Source organism: Diadema antillarum, unplaced genomic scaffold (genome assembly GCF_040938485.1).
Source record: "Diadema antillarum isolate AM-2024a unplaced genomic scaffold, OU_Dant_1.0 seq00000225_RagTag, whole genome shotgun sequence".
Taxonomy (NCBI): Eukaryota; Metazoa; Echinodermata; class Echinoidea; order Diadematoida; family Diadematidae; genus Diadema; species Diadema antillarum.
In genome coordinates, this window is record NW_027271277.1 from 539,019 (window position 1) to 562,595 (window position 23,577).

The 23,577-nt window shown below is 39.8% G+C and overlaps 1 protein-coding gene across 1 annotated transcript; it reads right to left on the reverse strand.

Annotated features, from left to right (window-relative positions):
- Positions 1 to 4,766: 4,766 nt before the first annotated feature.
- On the reverse strand, positions 4,767 to 19,704 carry LOC139729196 (pyruvate kinase PKM-like). The gene is made up of 10 exons (XM_071640124.1): positions 19,501 to 19,704; positions 16,495 to 16,586; positions 14,693 to 14,812; positions 13,170 to 13,356; positions 11,406 to 11,548; positions 9,965 to 10,092; positions 9,056 to 9,206; positions 8,260 to 8,412; positions 6,715 to 6,881; positions 4,767 to 5,835 (listed from the first exon to the last, which is right to left on the reverse strand). Exons 1-10 carry the CDS (start codon positions 19,670 to 19,672, stop codon positions 5,544 to 5,546), a joined length of 1,605 nt encoding a protein of 534 aa, XP_071496225.1. The 5' UTR covers positions 19,673 to 19,704; the 3' UTR covers positions 4,767 to 5,543.
- Between the last annotated feature and the right edge of the window lie 3,873 nt (positions 19,705 to 23,577).

The window sequence follows — 23,577 nt, forward strand, 5'->3', positions numbered from 1 at the left end:
TTGATTAGGAATCATTGGAAACTGTCATGAAGCTGACCGTTGACAATGGTCTCATCACATTACAGGGTGCTATTGAACCTGCTTGTCAGGGCAGTTTGAGATGGCAGTGTGTAAGCTATCAATCTGCTACGTACTATTCCAGCTACAGCTGGATTTGTTTTTTTTCTGGGGGAGGGGGCTGTTTGTTTCCACCTCCATAAGTATCAGCACCAAATTTGTTTTCTTTCTTTACTTGAGTTGGATGAGCAATCAGTTTTAGCGTCATGCTCTGGAAGTATTCAAATGTCTAAAAATGTGATGAATAGCTCTGCAAGACGTGTACTGTTTGCAGCCTACCGCAGACAAAAGATCATTAGTGATGACCTACAGCAGAAGAAGGATATTCTTGCTGATTAACTCCTTCAAGAAAGAGTCGCTATTAAACCATCTGGCTGTCTCCCAACACCTGAGAGGACAGTTCAGATCTACGGCATACTGGTGCGTGCAAGAGCAAGAGAAAAACAAAAAAGCAAGTCCATGACCACTGAGAACTCCCCAGTACATCAGACGGATAAAATTAGGCATAGTGATTTTACTGCCACGAGGAGTAACATAGGTAACTTATCCAGCCACCAACTCTATGCCTGCATATAGAAGACCCTCAATCTAAGCCTTCCTTACTGTCCTAGCCAACATTTTGACAAGCTATGTCTTTGTCAGCACGTTGCGGCATTCAACAGACGCATCAGGCTCCATGCATTTTTTTTTTTTTTTTGCTGAGAAGGATGAGCTGGCTGATACTGCTTTCACTCAGCCTGCTACAAAGTCACCTTCACTGACGAAGGCCAGATGGACCCCCGTCCGCTGGGAGGAACCCCTACATCGACAACTTGACCTCCATCGTGTAGCGACATCTTAACAACTTTCTCTGTGGCATCAATGATGATCAACCAAGTTCAACCATATGAAGGAACATTGCGCAATTAACATGCTGAAAAGCCATGCAGACGTAATTATCGAGATGGCTGATAAAAGTGGAACAGTGGTGATCCAAAACGCTGCAGTCTGCATCTCCAGAGGATTTCATCCCAAAGTGAAATCTGTAGCTCTTGATTTATCTCACCTACATCAGTGAGATATATTAGATTTTGCCACATAGCAAGACAGATCATCTAGCAATTTTTATTGATACCTTCACAGCACACTACCCAAACATTAAATTTACCAGTCCACATCATTCTCATCATTGCTTCAAATGATTCTTAAAGTGGCATTCATTGCTGATATTACCAACACAATACATACAGAGATTGCCTTGGTTATGATGAAGTTGCATATGCTATAAAATGCATTTTATTTTTGAGCGTATAATTAGTTCAACCATTGTTTTTCTTGAGTGTCAATGTGTTAATGCTAGTATGCGGTAAGTCAAGATGATATGATATATATATCAGCAGCAATGGGCTAAAACTAAACATGGGGGGGGGGGTGCAAGGAGACGTAAATGTATTGGCAACAAATCTTTCTGACGAAGGGCAAAGCCCGAAAGCTTAATAAGAGGGTTGCAATACATACAGCTATGTCCCAGGTGCAAAATTTGTTGCCTATATATATATATATATATATATATATATATATACACACACACATACCACCAGTATTTGTATGTATGTATGTATGTATGTATATATATATATATACACACATACATACATACATACACATATATATATGTATGTATGTATGTATGTATATAAACTAACTTGACAAAGGGCAGGGTGCCTGAAAATCTGTGTTCTTTAAAAACTGTTAGTATTGACAGCATGACACATTTGTGGAGTTCTGTTCTATTGATACATGTAATATTATTTGCATCACAAAACCAACAAAAAGTCACACCCCTTGATTTTACGCGAGGACTCAAAAAAAGATGAAAGGGGTCAGCCAAGTCAATCTTGAGTTTTCATATTTTCTGAAAGGGCTATTTTTCATCTACATTAATATCCTTAACCTGTTGAGGACAGACTGATTTTGCTACAACAAGCATTTCCCATAGACCCCTGCCCGAGTATACTCTGGACTTGTCCTCAATGGGTTAAGTTTGGGATCACAAAATGAATGGCAAAGTGTGTTTTGAGCAGTTTTTCTACAACCCTTTTTTTTGTATAGTAGTGGTATGTCTTAGAGGGCCCTATTCATTTTTTGAAAATCCTTTACATGCTCTTCACTTTCAACTCTAATAACTTTTGAAACGATAATGCTACTGCTTTGAAAGTTGGCATTAGTCATGGAGAGAATGTGTTGGTAGAGCATGCTCAATTTCAGCCTAACCTGATAATCCCTGAAATCATTAATGGTACTATGAAATAAAGGTTTTTTTTTTACATTCTGTTTTTCGCCCCATCCATCGCACAGCCACCTGTGCTCAAGTATGTGGTATGAATATAAATTTCATTTGTGGGTCTGTGTGTGTAAATGCCATGTAGAGAGCAAGGGCAGTGGTATTTTTTTTTTTTTTTTTGGGGGGGGGGGGGGGGGGGGGGGGGGGGGGGGGGGGGTTTGAGGCCAGTGAGGGTCAAAGTCCCCCTTTACTTCGTGTGTTGGCGAGGCCCAACATTGAGCGTCCTGTTTGTGTGTGTATGTGTACACGTGCTTCCTTCTAAATCCTTGAGACGTGTATTGAGAAGTAACATTTTCTTTCAATCTCTCAATGAACAAGGGAAGTGAGGGAAATAATAACCGATTACACTGCGGCAGTAAAATCCTCTTGCAGTAACAAAATCTTGTTATGTTATGTGCTTCCAAAGTTAGCTCACTACACAGTGTGAGTTGTGCCATGGATATGCATGTTACAAAACTACATGTATACTAGGAAAATCTTGTAATGGTGAAAAGTGAGAATGTGCTCGTATTTATTATTTATTCTGCATCTATGCCAATAAGATTTCTGCGTACATGTGTGTACAGTGGACTCCCGTTATAACGAAGTCCTCGGGACCGGCAGTTTTCTTTCGTTATATCGAAATTTTGTTATAACCGAATGAATAAACAATAAAAATACATAGAGTTGAGAATGTTGTGGCCCTGAATTTTACTACGTTGTAACCGGAATTTCGTCATAAACGTGTTCGTTATAATGGGAGTGCACTGTATAATGTGGACAAATTAATGATCCAAGCCATGTTTGTAGTGGGCATTTCCCCACAATTGCTAAAATCAGATATCTCCAAATATAATATGCAGCTTCACAAATCACTCTGTCCATACCACTGCTTTTATTGCCTCTGACAAAACCAATACAATCTGTCCATCACAGGTCTATTATATCAGATGCTATTTAATAGGCCATTATATCGAATACAATGGAACAAGCTTTTAGGGGTCACAACATAGCGACCAAAGGTGACAAAATTTCTCTAGTCAAACTCTCACATCATGCTTTAAAATTTCTCACATTTATGATTTCAGACAACCTAGAGACAGAACGCCCAGCTGTTCATCCCACAGAAGTGCATACAGAGCTTTATAGTCTTGACACTGCTACTGATTGGGCTCCCTGGCAGTCTCATTAATGGATGTAGAACACATAAATACTTGCATACCATGACATAAATGAAGCCTGAAGCTCCTACACCTGACACACATGAGACTGGAACTCCGTAGCCACAGTACTTTTTGACTTTCTTTTGTTGAATGACATACCACCATGAACAGTATTAAAGCAGCACTACTAGGTTTAATTTTGACATTAAGTGTGGCCAGCTTTCACTGTGTGGAGGGATAAAAAGATTTCTTTCCCAACAACTACTGGTAGTATGTAACGACATGCAGCACTTATGATTACACTGTTCTAATTCGAGACATGAATATCATGTGCCTAATACTGCTGCACTAAGTGTCCCACTTATCACTTAATAACAAACAAAACAAACAAAAAATATAACATGAAATATAACAGCACTCAAAGTGCTTTAAAAAATTGCTCACATCAGTTCTAATAGCAGGCAATGTGTGCATTGAAACAGACATCGAGCCAACATGGGTACAGTAGCACAAAACAACACAAGCACACAGTGAAAACCTCATTCATCTAAAAAATAGACCCTTTTTAGACAACTACTGTATTTTACCAATATATCAATATCATTTTATACATAACTATCTCTTTAATTCTGGCTTGTAAGATTTCATAATTTCATTGAACAAAGAGTGGTGTAGAAATGCCCACATGGCATATCCATGATGAAATATTAGGGTCACATTCCATCAAACAGAAAGGAAAAGCTTGACTTGACCATTCACTTTATTCGTTTTATAAGTTAACCGTGCTGAAAATAACATGCACAGCAACAAACTGACTGAAATATCACTCTTTGCCACTTCTTCTTGTGCTATACAATTTTAGATCATTTTTACTGAACACAATCTATCAACGACATTTACCTCTCCATTATCAGAACGCAAAATTTCAACCAAGAAAAGTGTGATGACAAAAACCTTACCCTATCTCACACCACGTCAACTAAAAACCCAAAGCATATTCACCACGCAGAGTGCTTGCAAATCAAGCACCCAAATAGATGTCTCTTCATAAATTGCATAATTTAATCTCGCTATGTTCTCGCTATGTTCACCAACCATTCACAGGATGAAACTCATTTTTGCATTCAGCGTACTGTTACATCATACTGTCTGAAAAGAAGGGGAAAACTGGTAAAAAGGTAAGAATAAATTCATTTATTGATTAATTGCCATCAGAGTATCGGTGAGACTGTTACGCAATGTGTAACTGGCTGGCATAGCTGTGGGGGGAACACTGCATCCTGTGTCTAGCACTTTTTCTTTGGCACAAAGTCAAATTTTCTCGCCTTCTCCATTGAGTCTGTGACATAGAGTCACTGGCAAGTCATCTCATCATCAGCATCCTTACAAGCAAAAAGACTCAATGCATCAAATGCAATGTGAATGAGCAAGACACCATGTAGATGAGGTATTAACTCTACAGGCTCAAATGATGATTTAAATATATATGTGAGCACATGTTTTTTCTGTTTTACTTCAAAAGAAGAAACTACATATATTTCATGAAGAAGTGCTGGTATTTACAGCAACTGTCTATGACAACCTCTGTTAATTTATAGTTCTGAAATGCCAATCTAATATGGGACAACTTGCACTGAGCCTACCCTGCTATCTTTTGTCATACACTGAATAGAGAAGGCATTGGCATACAATTCCCTCTTGAGTAGACATGAATAAAAACAAACTGCCCTTTGATACCGGTACTTCACCTACCATGGCATTTGGAGGAAGTGTAAATAGCTTGTTTGGCAGATATATAATAACACAAGGGTGCACTTCTTCGAAAGACAACAGATTACCAGATGTAAACGAACAAAAGGGGATTCTGCAGAATTCTTCCTGCTTTGATTTATAAGATATATTAATATTTGTACTCCTATGTAGATAAAAGTTTTGACAATATTAGACAATGGTGTACCGGGTGTAATGTTCTGCTTGACACGAAACAAGGTGGGAGGGGTGAGGGGGGTGGGGTGTGTCATTTATGAATAGATGATGCGCATGGTATTGGTAAACCCTGGTCCTGATCGCCAGCCCGTGACAACGATGAGCGGTGTGTTGTCCTCGAAGAAGCCCCTCTTTTTGCCGGTCTCCACAGCGTACTTGACGCGCTTGTCGATGTCCTCTGCCCAGACGCGGTCCTTCTCCTCCGGATGGGGGTAGAGGATTGGGAAGCAGCCGCGATGGAGATGAATCTGGCGAGCGATGCAGTTGTTTCGCGTCACGGCCAAGATTGGCGCCAGTGGACGGAATCGAGAGATCATGTGGGCTGATCTGTGAAAACGAAAGAACAGTGCTGGAGGTGATAGTATGGTAAAGCTGATTACCATGGTATCTTTTCCACATAAGCCATTGCACAGGCTTTCTTTCTGACCAGTAGTAAGATATCAAAGTCTACCAAAGTTGGTTCATACCCCTTGACAGTGCTTTGTCAGTGGAAAGGCCATATACTGAGGTTGCCCTTTGCCCACTATAGATGAAGAACAAGGCAAGTGCCATAATGTGTCTCGCCCATTCGCGTACAAGAAATTGTACGCGAATGGGATATAAAAGATTAAAAAAAAGAGATATAACAGATAAAAAGAGATATAAAAGGGTAAATATTTATGGCAAAAAAGAAACGTGCCATAAAAAGTTAAAACATTGGGCCCTTAAAATTCGTGAGGTCAGACTGGCAAAAGATTGAGAAGTTTAAGATTGCGAAGTTTGGGCCATTCGTACGCGCGCAAGAAAGAGTGCGCCATCCGATGGCAAGTGATTGTGACATAACAATGCACACCCGTACATGACAATGATCTCGCCCTTCGGAGACACTGCCCGCAAACAGATCAAGAAGTTTCGCGAGAAGTTTCGCGGGAAGTTTGTGGTCACACTGGCAAAACTTCGAGATCTTACAGATCGCGATCTTAAACTTCTCGATCTTTTGCCAGTCTGACCATGCCTAAAATCTAAAGAAGAACAGTGAATGAAAGAAATGAAAATCAATGTCCCCCTTTTCTGTGCTACATCTGTATTATAAAAGAAGAGTTGACAAAATAATTAAGCAACACTCTCCTTTCTTATGACGGCTGTAAACACACCACTCCATAACGTAAAAAAAACCACACAAAAATGTCGTTTTCTCCAGTTTTAAGGCCAAGTTTGTAAGCATACCTGCCAGTCTTTGTAAGCACAATGATGGCTCCAGCCAGACATTTGTAGGATGCTTCCACGGCTGCTATGGCAACCGTCAGACCAGCGCTGGTTGGCATGTCCACCTCTCTGGTCAACTCCTCAAACTGTTGCCTGTGGAAGACAGCTGCCTCCGCCTCACGAGAGATCTGGAGATGGGGGTGGGAGTGGGGGTAAGGGGATAGAAACAAAATTGGTCTTCCTAGCATGACTGTATGTAACATATCACACCATCCCATTGTGCTCTGAATCAACCACAGAGTTAACTACTGTTAAGGTGGATATTTTTGCGTGAGATATCTTTTGAATTCTTAAGAAGAATTTAACATATCTAATTCCACAGAAGCAAGACATTATAAAGTGGTACATATAACACGCAAGAATATTCATGTGCTTTTATTTTCACAACAGTCTCTGGTCGTGCGAAAACTTTCACACAGCAAAAACTTTCACTTTTACAATATATTTTGCAAACTACGTCAAGCTTTGAACGAAACCACTTATTACTTTGTTTTAATCTTAGGCCAAAAAAAAAAATTGTTGCATTGGCGTAACATGAGATTTTCAAATAGGGTCGGTCGGGCGGATTTTTTTTTTTTTTTTTTTTTTTTTTTTTGCTATCTGCACTTTACGTGTAAAACTCGTGCTCAGCTCAGTAAACAGTTACTACTGCTGCACCGAATGTGCTGTGTTCATCTATTCTACAAATCATTTATGAGGCCGATATTACTGGAATTATACCCCTTCACAGAATTTAAAGATGTTGAAATCCCTATCCTGAATGTTTTCACTTCATATTTTACTGTTTTGACTTAGATAAGATAGATGCAAATTGACCCATATGTACGATCTTTTCATCGCACACGGCGATCTCTATTACAGTCCCACATATACAGATTCGTGTAAGTTCTCCACACAAGAAACCTATGGCAAAACTGTGCACAATACATCGCAGTCTGAATGCTACGTATACACTGAATAAATCTTGTTAGAGTACGTGTCCGTGTTGGAAACAGATGACGTACTGATCAAGGAAGGCTTATGCGAGGCGCTAGATCTCTCCCTCGTACATCCGATATCCCCAGAGCCGTTTCCACTTCCGGGTTTGTGCGATCGCGATCGCAATCAACAAGATATTTGATATCGATAGCAAAAAAAAATAATAAAAAAACATGGGGTCGGCGGAATTTTTAGGGTCGGGCGGGTTACGCCAATGCAACATTTTTTTTTTTTTGGCCTTATAATAATTCAACAGGGGATGCAGAACATTTTTTTTTTAGTGTGTGTGTGGGGGGGGGGGAGGGGTAAGTGCTCATGGTTGGTTTGGGTCAATGGGGTAATTGCAGAAGCATTGCAATATCTCTCCCTGTTTAACTTTAAAGATGACATTTAGTGTTAAAACAGAAAGGTTTTTTTTTTCCCATTGCAAACCAACAACAAATATCCAGTAATGAATTAAAAAAAAAAAAAATGTTCATTGATTTTTAATTCTTATCCTTAATACTACTGCAAGCAGTGAGTACTCACGTTGTGCATCATGCGCACAGCCTCCACAGGGTACTTTCCTTTGGCCGTCTCCCCTGACAGCATGACACAATCAGCTCCATCCAGAACAGCGTTGGCCACGTCGCTGGTTTCAGCCCTCGTGGGGCGCGGATTGTTGACCATACTCTCCAACATCTGGAGGGGAGGAAGGCGCGGTTATCTCCGGAGGTCGGGACAGAGGGAAGGGAGGGATTGGTATGGTATGCATACTCTCCTCTTTTATTTTTGGAATAGCTCTGAAAGCTAGCTTTGAATTCAGGGATAAACATGAATTTTGAAGGATCAGTACCAATAGTGGTGTCTTTGTTTGCACACTGGCATGAAATAAAGTTTTCTCTGCTCACCAGAAAGGCAGAGAAGGTTGAATTCTGATCTTTCAAGACAGTAATAATAAATCGCTAAGAAACTCGACACTTTCATAAGAGCATTCTAGCTAAAGTACACTTTTCTCTGCAGGCATAATCTCTCAACCTCATGAATTTCAACACGTCATGTTATAGAGGATGTGGAATATTATTCATCTAATGATAAAATAGAACATATACAGTGAGACGTTGTACAGCTGAACAAAACAAAACAAAACAAAATAATTCTGACCAAAACAGCTGAAACAATTTCTCTCTTGTAGAATTACATAGCATAGTACAATCTGTAAAATCTTATCCCATCATATCAAATACCCAAACTGATGTTCTCCAAACATGTTAGTAATGTTATGAAGTATTTGCATGAGGTATCAAACAATAACATTTCAGAATGATTCCAAGCTGCTCCTTACTTGGGTGGCACAGATAACTGGCTTTCCAATCTTGTTGCACCTGCTGATCATCATCTTTTGGGCAAGGAAGACCTTCTCTGGAGGAATCTCGATACCCAGGTCGCCACGGGCAACCATGATGCCATCACTGGCCTCCAAGATCTCATCAAATCTGAGAATTAGGATAGGCATAGAAGGGACATATCAAAGTTTGATGCTTACTGTACCTAAAAGCTAGATTTAAAGATAAATCAAGCAGAATATCAAGTTCAGCTGATTAAGATGGACCAACATCAATTTAAGCAGCACCAGAAGTGAAGACAAGTATTGGCTTTGGTAGTAGGAGAATAGTGTCTTGAGGGCTTTCAGAGTGAGTGATGTTTTCAGAATTTCTTTCGTCTGTCACACTGTAACCATGACATATGATCTACATAAAACAAGAGACCCAGTGGATCTAGTACTCATCTGAGTAAAGCAAGTTCTCCTTTCACGCATTCTTACAGATAGGAAAAACATAGCACATTTAGGAGGCGGGGGCTCTAGGAAGCATGGTGGCCAGTTATATTCTGTCACACTGGCAATAATGCCTTCAAAGTCTTCTCAACGAGAAGATCAAAATGTGGTAAGTGGCCCCAGATTTGGTCGTGGCCCCATGGGGGCCACCTCTGGATTTGCCATAAACAAACTTGAATTACTAATACCAGTATTTACTCAGAGCATCTCTGGTTCAATTGAACAAATTGAGATTCCATAACACCAGGGATGTTACCTGCTAAGTTTGGTGTTAATCTGTCAAGGGGTTTTCAAGAATAAGCTATGTAAAAAGTTAATCCGCAATGCATGTCAGACGATGAATTATAGGAATAGCTCCCTCTAGCTTTTGGCTCAGGTGAGCTAAAAATGAATGAATCTGGATCTGGGAGGACTTACTTGGCCAGCCCTTCCTGGTTCTCAATCTTACTGATGATCTTGATGTGTTTTCCCTTCTCCCCTAGAGCCTCTCTCACTTGGGAGACATCCGAAGCTTTACGAATGAAGGAAGCAAACACCATCTCGACCTTCGTGGGGAGGGGGGCAGACCACATGAAAAGGTTAATGTCATCAGTCTAGAGCCAGACAGGCTGTCATGGCCTACAGAGTCTTATTAAAGGTGCAGACATTCATTGCATCCATTTCACATTGAAAAATTACAACACAATCACAGCCTACCAAACATTGCACAGCAGTTGGGCTGCAACTTACCAGTTGTGAAAATTGCAGTTGTTACCATGGCAACTGCAAACAAAAATTGCATAGCAGTGGGCGAAGTTTGATCAGTTGTGAGCATTGGATCTTTTAACATGAAAACTGGAATTAGTGTAGCTTACAATTACATACTTTTTTTGTGGGACAGGGCCCAAACGGAGATTAACTTCAGATGAAGGTTGAGGAGTTTACTCCCTAATTAAATCCAATTTTTAATATAAATCAACAGAAATTGCAGAAAGAGAAGAGTTGCTTTTCTAATAGAAGCAGACATGCAAGAATGAGTAGTGTTTCACTCGGATTATGCTGACTGCCATTCTTGTAGCTAGCATTCGCTAAAAACCTCTCTATGAAATGGACCTCTGACTACTACCAGACAATTGAGAAGACAGGTCACAGAGAGGACAAGAAAAAGTCATCATACCCTAGGCACATAGCCAGCGAGCTTTGGAGCATGGGTATAAGGTCTTACTGTTAAATGACTACAAACACTGCAGCACAACTCTGCAATGGTTGTTATTTATAACGAAAACGTGCTATATTTCTGTTTTTTCCTTCAGCATTTACTTCGAAAAAAGTTTATTTAGCCAAGATTCTTTGGGCAGATATCACATATTGCTAAACCTTTACAGAAATTGTTTATTCAAGCACTCCTGGGGCGACAAGACCTCGTATCTAAAAAATGTCAAATGTTCAGGAGAGCAAAAAAAAAACATGGTGGCCAAAGCACTATATCAAATGGGATAACCTTTCCTTTGACATGCCATGGTGGCTTCATTTTGGGGGTAAGACAGCTAGGATTTGGACAGGACATCACTTCACTGATTATCTGACCATTAATCCAAAATAATCCTTATCACCAACATTTGAGATACAAGGGCTTGTCACCCCAGCGATAATACGCTTGTTGTTATTTTTGAGGCTTAAAGGCTATTTGCGAAAATAAAACTATCCTGAAAATTTCAGCTCGTACAGTCTTGTTAAATAGGCTGAGAAATTGCACATACTATGAGTGCTACATCAAAGTTTCAAAAACAAAAGCAAAAACAAAAACAAAACATACTTCCATAAAAAATTATATTTTCTTGCCCTTGAATCAATCTTGCTATTAAAGAAGAGTTCTCACCTCATTCTCAAGCCCAAACTGGAGATCAGCCTTGTCCTTCTCTGAAAGAGCCGGCAGATCCACCTCAGCATTAGGCAGATTTACTCCCTTCCTGCTCCCCAGCAGACCCCCATTGATAATCTTGCAGTCCAAGTAACTGGCTCCTGTTACACATTACAAGCATTTCCCAAGAGGATAAAACAGAAAAGAAGCAGAGGAGAACCATCGATCATACAGCTGATTAGTACAGTGTATATGTCAATCCAGGAAGGCCAACTACAAATGGATTAATGAATCTGTTTTGTCTTTGAACATGGTGATAACACTGAATAGACAGCAGTCTTCTAGATGTGATAAACTTTTAACAAATGCTTTTAACAACTGTAAAAATGAGTTCATAAACCATTTCTTCAAGATCCAAGTTTCAGCAGTTCGCTACAAAATACTGACTCAGTATCAAACACAAAGCTTCAATCAACATATTACCACTTATGTACAAACTATTCACACAATGATATTGGGAATTATTCTGTTTGTTGCAATCATCAACCATATGTTATTTTTCTTGAAGCAGAAACATTCAAATGCAGAGCGTACTTGATTGTATGTTTCACACAATTTAGGTAACAAATGATAGAGAGCGAGGGAGAGCTTTGAGAATGTTGACAAGAAACTTTTTTTTTTGGTCATATCATTGACATAAGTTTATTCTCATTTAATTTCTGTCATGTACCCATTTTTTCCATCCAAACAATAGTGTGGGCCGTAAGACACACACACAGGTGTGAATATGCATGGCATAACCTAAACATATGTAATTGTGCATCCCTTCCCAGCAGTGAACAAGCACAGTCTTCAATACGTCTCTCTTCTGTAGGTGATGCAAACTTTGATATGAACGGAGACGTTTTAAACCACACTAAGACACTCTATGAATTGTCAACAATCTGGAAAGCGACCCCACTAAAATGTCATGACAATACAATCATCATGCCATCACATCCTCTCTTAATCACATCACGCTGTAAAGCCATCTAAGTAACTTGACTCCTTTCAGCTATTGCACCTCACCAAGCTTCTTTCTTGATGGTTGCTCAACCCTCACTGGATCTTAGTCACTGACTGATGTATGCATTGGAGTGGTTTCTTTGCCAATTGGCACGGATGTCTAGAAACCTTCAGTCAATGAAGAAGGTCAATGCAATCCTCCTAGTACTGTATAAGTCCAAAGTGCATTACCTTGGAATTCATTAGGTACTGTTGCATTATTGCTTCATCTGAGTAGCTTGTCTAACTTTTCATCGAGACCAAGTTTTGAGAGGAATGAGCTGAACATCCCTGAAACAGCTTGGAATGCTGAAGTTACAATCATAGCTTTATATTGCATGAGCACAGAAAGGGATTTAATCAGCTTTTTCTCCATGGATATGATATAGAGATAAACCTAGTCAAGTGAACCATGTACCAGTACCACACACAGGCCACCATGATGTGGCTTGGATTTGGTTGACAACTTTCATTTTTTTACTTATAATAATATTTCAGACTTGAAATGCTGCTTGGTGAATGAAGCATTTAACCTGTCGAGGACGGACTGATTTTGCTACAACGCGCATTTCCCATAGACACCTGCCTGAGTATACTCCGGACTCGTCCTCAACGGGTTAAGCAGTGTCCCCACTAATGAATTGAAGTCTCACATTCAAGAATTGCAGGCCAAGATTGAAACATACATGAGATAAACTCACGTCACAACACAATGGTCTGTCAAGCAGGCTTTCTTACCAATCTCCTGTACTTCCAATGCAATGAGGCCGTCATCAATGAACACTGTGCTACCTTTGTCCAGAACCTTGCCCATGTTGGCGTAGTCCACGTAGATCTTCTCCACCGAGCCGGACTCGGAGTCAGCCTTGTCCAGACTGAGCCTGATTGTCTTCCCTGCCTCCAACTTGATCTCTGCTGATCCGCCCTGTGACCCAAACAAGTGGATGAAAACAGTGTCATCAACACCGACATGACTGTCTCACACAAACAATCTGGGGACCGTTTCATGAAACTTTTTGTCAGTGATTTACACCGATAACTGTTAAAAGCTACTGAAATCCGTGCGTCTGATTGGCTGATAGCAAATTTGTCGGTGAAAACCTCCGACGAACTCGTTGATGAAACGCCCCCCTGGGGACCGTTTCATGAAACTTTTTGTCGGTGATTTATACTGACAACTGTTCAAAGCTACTGAAATCCTTGCATCTGATTGGCTGATAGCAAATTTGTCGGTGAAAACGTCCGACGAACTCGTTGATGAAATGCACCCCAGATTTACACTAAACAATCAGATTTATAAATCCAATGTCGGTTTAACTCTTTAACTTACAGCTGTATGCCACAGTCAGTTTGAACAAAACCAACCAACAAACAAACAAACCCAAACACAGGGAAAGAAACTTGACATTGTGTCTAGTTCTAGAGCAGTCAAACAATGGCTGTATGATGATTTTGACCTGGGAACATGGATTTTATATCTCCCTATATTTGGCAAAATGTTGCCAGCGTTCCCATATAATATACATGCTGGTCTCAAGAGAGCAACTCAAACTTACTGCCATAACAGGGAACATATTGTAGTCGTTGAAGATAACAAAAAGAAAATTGCCTCTGATGGGATTTGTTTTTCTTTCTCTATCCCCTTAAAGAATTATTCAGCCAATGACAGGCCTCTGTTACCAAACAACAGGATTTGAAGTAGGCACCATATATCTGGAAACCATTTATTTCATCGGTATGGTATGACATCATAATTCAAATTATTGCAATTATTCAGTGTGTGAAATACTACATTATAAAGCCAGACCATGCACCTGTAGCTCTACAGTTGCCAACAGCATGTTTAAATCTACTGTACATCCAAATCTGCATACATGTATACTAAACTGCAATGAGATTTGTTAGCAGATGAAGAAAAAAAAACGAACAATCACGGTAAGTATTTTTATGTTTGTACAATAAAGGGAAAATGTGAAGTGAAACAAGGCAAACAACTGTCCACATTCATGTTGAAGCATCACTAATCTCATCGCAATTTGTCCCAATCATACCACTACTGCATACTTTGGAAATCTATTCATGTGATAGATCAAGATGTTACACATGACATACATGGAGTAGAACTTTTCCTTTCCCATGAACTGGAGAATTAATTTTCCCGGAAAACATTCCTGACATGTCCAGCATACTCTTGCATAAACTTGATGACAGAGACACAGGGAGATACAATCTGTAGGAGGCCAGTTAAAGAGAAAGCTCACCCCAGCAAGCAGACCGGTACGGATCTCTGGTCCCTTCGTATCCAGGGCAACGCCGATGCAGCGAGACATGTTGAAGTTCTTCTCTGCCTCTCGCACATTTTGAATGGTCTCCCGGTGGTACTGCAAAAAGACAGACCCCATAGCTTGCAAATGAGTGAAATTTTGTTTACACTGTTGAAAAGGAACCCATTATTTCCTCTCATTTTTTATGACATACAAAATTTCCTTGACAGCTCAGCATGAATAAAGTACAAGCTTTGCAACTATTAAAAAAATGCGTGCAGGTGTTTGCATCTTTTTTTATTATTTCTTTTTTTATAGCAGATTCTAGGCCTGATGAAGCCATCAAGCACATGAGAAGTGGCCCTTGAATACAAATTAATATGTAAATACACACATCACAAAAACAATCGATCTTATTTGTTCATGACGTCATTCAACAAATGTGCATGTACTGCTGACTTAAAATGGACCATAATAGGAATATCTGGAATAAAGATTGGTGAGAAAAAAAAATCCACAACATGGCTGTTCTTGGGATGCCAGAAGAAAGATGTAGCTGCGTGTTGGACTTGTTAATATTGACCACATAGAGGTGACTACTTGCAAAAGATCAAATTTTGCGTACATTTGTATGTTGTTCCATAAGGCAGGATTTGAGTTATCTCATAGGTTTCATGACAAGGTGATGGTGAAAGGTGAAAATGATTGCAACTTTTCCCCTATGCTCAATTTGTTGTTACGTATTAAGTGATAATTTTATGTCATGTGGCAATTAAACATTCATTTATGGGGCTCATGAGCAAGCTACAATGCAACCTATAGCTTCAGTCCCCTCCAAAGGACTCAGAAATGAGGAATAAGTGCCTTGCCTATGAAGGGTACAACTGCTGCTGCCAGCGGATTGGAACCACGGACCTTGAGATTGAGATACTGTGGATTAATCCACTGAGCCACGATGACTACTTCTAAAGGTAGGCACACCATCTAACAGGTTCTATTAAGGTAACTAGACTGCTTACTCTGGTTGTACTGGACAGTTTTGCTTATCTAGCAAACATACACTGTATCTTACAGAATTTAAATTTGACTTCGAACGTAAGAAGATTCTACTAGCATTTTCTTTCATAATATGCTGTCTGAAAGTACCAATTGTCAGTCACATCATTTCAAATGCTACATATGCTACATCATGATTACAAACTGCACATTTTGAAATCTATTTCATAATGACTACTCATTATATGGTCACAACACAGGTATTTCAGTTCCAATGAATGATTTAAGTCCCAGGCATGGCCTGATGCAGACACCATAAGATATTCCTTTCATCTGTTGGTGGTACAGCGTCACAAGAAACTTGAGCAGCACCATAACTGCCGGTACCAGTACAATGATGATAGCAGACTTCTGCACACCAACAAATAATATTGGTAAAAGGAAGAGACACCAGTCTTGTGGATATTCTCATCTCAGGTGTTGTACTCTAGCAGACCTTACTGGTACACCATCCTGTTTTACTCTCCTCGATTATATTTAACCTATGCCAACTTTTCGCATGACCTGGCCTTTCGATCTGAACAGACTCATTTTGACACAGTGCACCAACTATGAGAAAAAAGGAAGGGAAAATAAATGCAAAGATTTTTAAATGTCATCTTTCCTTGGCAAAATTAATGGCTGGCTCTTTGCAATTTAGTAATTATCTTACTCAAGAAAGTAATTGTAACAAATAAAAAAGTAAACAACAACAACAACAACAACATAGGAAACAACAAAGAACATGAAAAGAACAGTCTTACGTCATGGGTTCCGTGAGAGAAGTTCATGCGAGCAACGTTCATTCCATTCTTGATCATTTCTCCGAGAGTCTCTACGCTGCGAGAGGCCGGTCCTACACACAAAAGAAAACATGAGTCAGTCTCCTTGGCATGAATAAAAGCATCAATAATCACTTTATCACTCTACACACTGTTTACAAACCTTTAAAAAAGTAATTATAGCAATTGAGAAATCATTAACAAACCAGTATCTGCACTCCACAATGTAAGGTTCAATATATGAACAAACATGACAGAAATACTTGACACACTTTTGGTCAAGTGCTTGTGTAATAAAGGACTATATATTCCTGTAAACATTGATTCAAACCGACATTGGGTGATAAAGTGTCACATTTCAGTGGTATTTGCAACAATCCGTGCATAACTGGCAACATTTTTCAATGATCATATTAATACAGAGCATTCCCTGACCAGTAGAGTAGTAAAGTGAACATGTTAAATCTACTTTCATTGAAGACAAAAAAAAAAATCTTGATCTTTAAATCCATATGTGCTGCTTTGTGAAGGAAAAAAAGAAGAAGAAGAAATATCAAGAGAAATACCAAGCATCTTGAGCCAAAAATTCCCTATCAAGCTGACCCTTTTCAGTGGCTCATTTTGCTGAATGCATAGTAGAACAGAGAAAAGTAAGAAGTACAGGGGAAACTCTGTATAACGAACACTGCTATAACGAGATATCGGTTATAACGAGGAAATTTTCTCGGTCCCAAATTTCCTTCCACACAAGTCTATGTAAAATGCTACTCTTATAGCGAGATCGGCTATAACGAAATAACTGCTATAACGAGATAGATTTTGTGACTTCCAAACAAAGAAAAACATAGTAAATCAAACCTGCTATAGCGAGGTAAAGCAAAATGCCTTCGGTAAAGCTTTACTTCGCCTGTGCTATCATCTTCCGAGATTGTAAAGCTTGATGCGCCAAAAACTGTCTTGTACACACATAATCATTTTCTTCCGTGCACTCCAGCTAGCACTGCATGTTGTACGTGTGAAGTGTGTGTGTGCATGCACACTGTATGCAGAAAATGTGGTGGGACGGCCATGTGTATACATGACATCATCGAATGACGTTTAGCAGGTGTGAGGCAATCTGATGCCGTGATTGGCCTTCTACTTAGGGAATTCCCCGTCTTCACACACACACGCAGTCATAATGTACATACAGAATGTGTCACATACACACACAGCATTGTGCAGACCATATTCAAGCTTTCCACACAACACACACCCATACGATAACCACATACCAATCCACAGACGATCTTGATACAATCGCAAGCTATATGAATTTACAAATTCAAACATCTACAATTAATGAGAAACACATTCTTGATATTGGAATGCCGGATTTCCTTGGCGAAAAACATCTTCTTACCCATAAAGGTGAGTAATTCCCTCACACACAATATCAAGTTATCAGTACTGATTGAAATATGATGGGTAGTCCCACATGTGCAAATTAATGTCTTTATTTTATGCCTTCTTTTATGCCTACTGATATAACGAGATATCGGCTATAACGAGGAAAATGACTCGGTCCCGACCATCTCGTTATATCGAGTTTCCACTGTAGTAACAGAGAAACTGCTATTTAAAATGCCACAGTTTTCTTAATATTGTTTGTCTACTAGAACTTCCAGCAGATTTTTACCGACACTGTGCTTTCCAATATATATGCCTTGATTCTAAACAACTTCTTGTTTACTTTGGAATATCCTCACATGACAAGGAACCATCATTCAAGGTAACAAACATTTGAACTGTCTGTCTATCTGTTGTTGTTGTTTTAAAGTATGTGTTCATTTGTTTCTTTGGTTGGTTCCACAGCAATGGTCTATTGTGCATGCCTGGAATGCTTCATGAGACACTCTGTGCACAAATCAAACAATACCAGCAGCTCAGCTCAATTCAGCATGTGGCATATCACTGTTTAATCCCACTCTTGCATGATACAATGTATCTTGGTAAGGCTTTAAGAAGAGGTCATTTCGATATGAGTTTTAGGGAGTTTCAAGATGTGTTTTAATTGTTCGATCAAGTTTGATAATGCTCTCCAACTTAAAACCTGCAACTTCCTAGCTACATGCACACGCAGGAGTTATCGGTTTTTGAATCACAATGCAAAAATTGATTTTATTTGCCACCGTTCACACCCACACACACACACACACAATCAAATGAAGTACTTCTCCAGACTGCACATGCCCAAACAAGTGACCAGAGCATGACCCCTAGCATCCGTGTGTGCAAACCTAGAATGGCTAAGTTGGATTGTGGGATTAATAAACTTGTTTGTCTCTTCGCATGCCATTCATACACATCACGCGGGGCAAATTATCGCAAGAGTTCCCCAAACAATAATCAAGCTAGACTGATTTTCGCGGTGCGGTGCATATTGCAAGGGTTAATAATTTGTGTGTGTGTGTGTGTGTGTGTGTGTGTGAGTATGTGTGTCCACACTCAAGAATGAATATTCTGTAATATTTTCATCATTATCTTATACTAATTAAACTAACAAACTCAGCATGCCTAATGTTCCAAACTCTACACTTGTACAATAGTACAATCCTTGACAAGCTTATTCACCATGTATCTACTTCTTATTGCTGGACACCTTAAAATCCCATACTAGTCACACCAGACTGCTTTCTTCAACAAAATGTTGGGGATGACTATTACAGCGATGAAGTAAATCAAAAACTTTGCTGCCAATTCTTAGTTTTCAGTACAAAAAGTAATCAACATACATTCAGTATCCTATTGGTATTGGTTTGTTTTCTTTCACAGATCTTTTCAGTAAGTCCCAGTTACAGCTGTATCTTCAAACTATCAAATGCTGACAAGAACGAGATTACCATTTATGGCCAGAGTAAGGAGTGTAGGGCACTAATGTTTTTTGGATAAAAGCTTGTGCTCATCCCAATTCTCTCCCACTAGAACCAGCAGGCCCTCCTGACCTACCAATGGTGCAGATGATGCCAGAGTTGCGGACATTTCCCGGGCGAGACTCGATGTGCAGCTTGCTGCAGTGGTCCAGGAAAGTGTTGGCCGTCACCACCTTGTACTGGGCCAGCTGGAAGTAGTGTTCGCTGTCGTGGGAATCCACCTCCTGGTGAGGGCGCTTTGCAGCCATGGTGATCCCACAGTATCAGACAGACCTGTTAGGAGGAATGGGAAGATATGGTAGGAAAACTTGTCAAGATTCAGAAACATCACTTTGATATTTGGTGAAGATGACCAATTAGCAATCCACTTCTATAAACTTTGTCAAGGAAAGAAACTTGTTAAGCATTGCTTCAACTTTTTTGCTTCACCTTTTTCCCCATCTACAAAGATGACTGGATAGCCCACATTCAGCTACACTACATGTGGTCGGTTTTTCATGTGGTCCAGTTGGATGTGAAGTGGACCATACCAACAAATTCAATGCACCCAGCTCTCTGCAATGAATGAAAGAAAGAGGATCTTTCATACGCATGAATTGTGACTCTTTCACACATGGGACTTCCATTTTATGTCCTTTACAAGCTGAAGGGACAGTGTTTTTCCTCTGCTAGAGGGGACGGTATACACTGTAATTACACACAACATTGCTCAGCTAGACTCGGGAATCGAACACAGGTCATATGGATAGGGAGACAGATGCGCTGCTGACTGAGCCAAACAACTGATCACCAGTCCATGATCATATAACATCACAAGAATGATGACAATAATAATGATGATAATGATAATGATAATAATAATAATAATGATAATATTAACAACAATAATAACAAGGAAAAGTAGAAATTACGCGGTGCGTAATATATGTCCCCGCCGGAAGTAGCATTTAGTAGAAAAAAGTACAATACAGGTAAAAAGATGAAGGTCAAAGGTCAAAGAAGTCAAAAGGTCAAAATTCTATGTAGAAGTTTTGAAGCCCTCACCTAGTGCCATCACATAAAGCAAACGGAAACGAAATCGGGTTACAAATGGCGAAGGAGTAGCATTTGGTAGCAAAATGTACAATACAGGTCAAAAATCAAGGTCAAAGGTCAAAGAAGTCTAAGGTCAAAATTCTGTGTAGAAGTTTTGAAGCCCTCACCTAGTGCCATCACTTAAAGCAAACGGAATTGAAATCGGGTTACAAATGGCGAAGGAGTAGCATTTTGTAGCAAAATGTACAATTTAGGTCAAAAATCAAGGTCAAAGGTCAAAGAAGTCAAAGGTCAAAATTCTGTGTAGAAGTTTTGAAGCCCTCACCTAGTGCCATCATATAAAGCAAACGGAATCAAAATCGGGTTAGAAATGGCGAAGGAGTAGCATTTTGAAGCAAAATGTACAATATAGGTCAAAGGTCAAGGTCAAAGGTCACAACTGAAATTCTGTATAGAAGTTTCAAAGCTCCCATGTAGTGCTATCATATAAAGCAAACAGAATCAAAATCGGGTTAGAAATGGCGAAGGAGTAGCATTTTGAACATTTTGATCACACACGGACGCACACACGGACGCACACACGGACGGACGGACGGACGGACGGACGCTACGACACACGGACGGACACACGGACACACACACGTACGGAGCCCGTTTCATAGTCCCCTGCTCGAACTCGTTCGGCGGGGACAATAATAACAACAATAATAATACAATAACACCTTGTTGTAGTGGTGATGATAATGATGGTGATTATTCTTTAAAATTACAGATTTAAAGTTGATAATGATACAACTGTAGGTGTACAATAATGTCATGGTTGTCACATGCAGCCTCTTCAGTGCTACCATTGCTCTTTCAAAGGGCCATGCCCTGATTTTCACATAACATTGCCACTTTACTCAGTTTCCTATCTGATACATTTATCTCTAGACATCGTACACAAGGTCATAAGCATTCCAATACAGTACAACTCAGGATATCTAGAGTTAAGAACCTAATCCATTATACACACAGTACTCAGACAGTTAGTCCATCTTACCTATTCCCCCCAAATGGCTCTTATCTAAAAATCTACACTGGCTGTCTAACTAGATCAATCATCAGCACATCCGACCAGTTTTATTGCTCAAAACCATTTAAATGGAGCTATACGATACCTATACGGGGCTTTATCATACACTGTAAGAGCACTTTCAGGATGGTCTTGGTCTTGCATCTTTCTTGTTCGGACAGGTACATTGCACCTGACAGACAAAGTGTCGAACACTACAGGTTCTAGCTGTTAAAAGTTATTCAAAACTTGCACACCATGTGGATGCCATTGTCCATACAACAATATGATATAAGCTGGAAAGCCAGGCAGAAAACTTGGCTTCTACAAAAGCTCAATGTCTCATAGTGTAAGAGTATTTAGCCTTGTAGAAGTCCATTGTCCCACAAGGGTTCTGTGGTCAGTAAAAACAGATAAGTAAGAGCTTTAAGGACATCATAAACAGAGTATGACAACGATAACAAAGTTATAGAATTCTCAAGTTTTGCAATTTGCCTGTAACAGTGATATAAGTCACAATCACATCATGGACCTACTACACATGGACATTCATCGCTCGTTAATTAATTCGCGCACCTGTTTCTGTCAAAAGCCTCACAAAAACATTTTGAACATGCTTTCCTGCTTTGATCCAGTGTTGTCCACCGACAGCCAGCCTGGATAAAAACAAGACGGCGCTTTGAGATATCTAAAATTACGTGCGCAGAAGATAACTCTCTTAAGTCAAGAAAAATGCATGTGCAGTTGTAGTGTATATTGCGAAATCATCACTAAAGCAATTTCATTTGCGAAATGCAAGTACTTTACAAGAAAAAGCAAATAATTAGGCAGATTGACTGTGATTTGTAATCTATTTTTCCCCATTTGTCGCACATTGTTTCAGAGTAAACATGGGCAGTGACAGTAGACGACATGCTTGTCTTGCCATTCAGGGATGTTACATGCATGGCTGCAAGTGGCCGCTTCAGTAATTACCAATTTTGTGACGCAAAATTTGTCCTTGTTTCAGGTTTGGTGCTCCCCATCATTGGTGTTTATTCAAAGGCAGTTGAGTCTGAAAAGGCAACTCAGCCGAATATGACTGAAATGAGGGAAACTGGGTTCTTTTGTCAGTGATGATGCACGATTACACAATCGTCATTGTCCAAACGTCTGAATGTACTCATTAAGACGCACAAAAACAGGTGGCGGTGGTGAACATTGGATCAAAGAAAGACCTCCGTTCATGGTCCATATGTGTAGTAGGTCCATGATCACATCAATCTATGTGTATGATATGCAAATCAGGTGAGGGGTAAACTTCATGACCTCAGTCTGAAGTCTCCTTTTATATTCCTTTGCATCTTTAGGCGTTGTCAGACTGGCACAAGATTGAGAAGTTCAAAAGATCGCTACAAAGTCTTCGCACTATTGGTTATCTGTTCACACTGGCAGCCAAACTTCTTGATTTTGGATTGAGAAGTTTGGGTCATTAGTACGCATGCTCTGAGAAGAAGATAGAGAGCGCCATCTGATGGCTAGTGATTGTGACATAACAACAAACAACTTTACAGATGTACAACACAACAGCCATGCGCTTTTGAGGCACTGCCCGCAAGCAGGTGGTGGACTGGTCATATGTGACAAACTTCGCGAAGTTTCAGTTGCTAGTGTTCAGGCTGGCAAAAGACGGAGAAGTTTGGCAGGGGTGGGGGAAATATCCCTACACTTTAGTTTGAGTTGGAAGTTTCATGGGATGTTTTGCAACAAGTTTGGAGGAAGTTTGGGGTCACACTGGCAAAACTTTGAGATCTTAAAAATCCTTTGCCAGTGTGATCGCAGATTTTTGAATAAGAAGCGGTTTTTCCCCCTGTCAATCATATAACATCTATAACTTTTTTTCTCTGTCATCTGTGCTAGTTCAGTTCAACTCTACAATCAGTTGAGGGAGAGGGTAATATTTCTTCCAAATTGTTCTATTTCAAATGCTGGAAATTTAGAGAAAAATTGTCAAGTCGACATGGGACTTCATTGTGAGATAATTATAGAATCTCCTTATTAAGGTTGGATATTTGATTATGACTG

Coding starts and splice junctions, on each gene's coding strand:
- LOC139729196 (XM_071640124.1), bottom strand. CDS start 19,672: ATGGCTGCAAAGCGCCCTCACCAGGAGGTGGATTCCCACGACAGCGAA. Junction 14,813..16,494: donor TCTCTCACGGAACCCATGAC/GTAAGACTGTTC, acceptor GTCTTTTTGCAG/TACCACCGGGAGACCATTCA. Junction 9,207..9,964: donor AACCAGGAAGGGCTGGCCAA/GTAAGTCCTCCC, acceptor CCTAATTCTCAG/ATTTGATGAGATCTTGGAGG.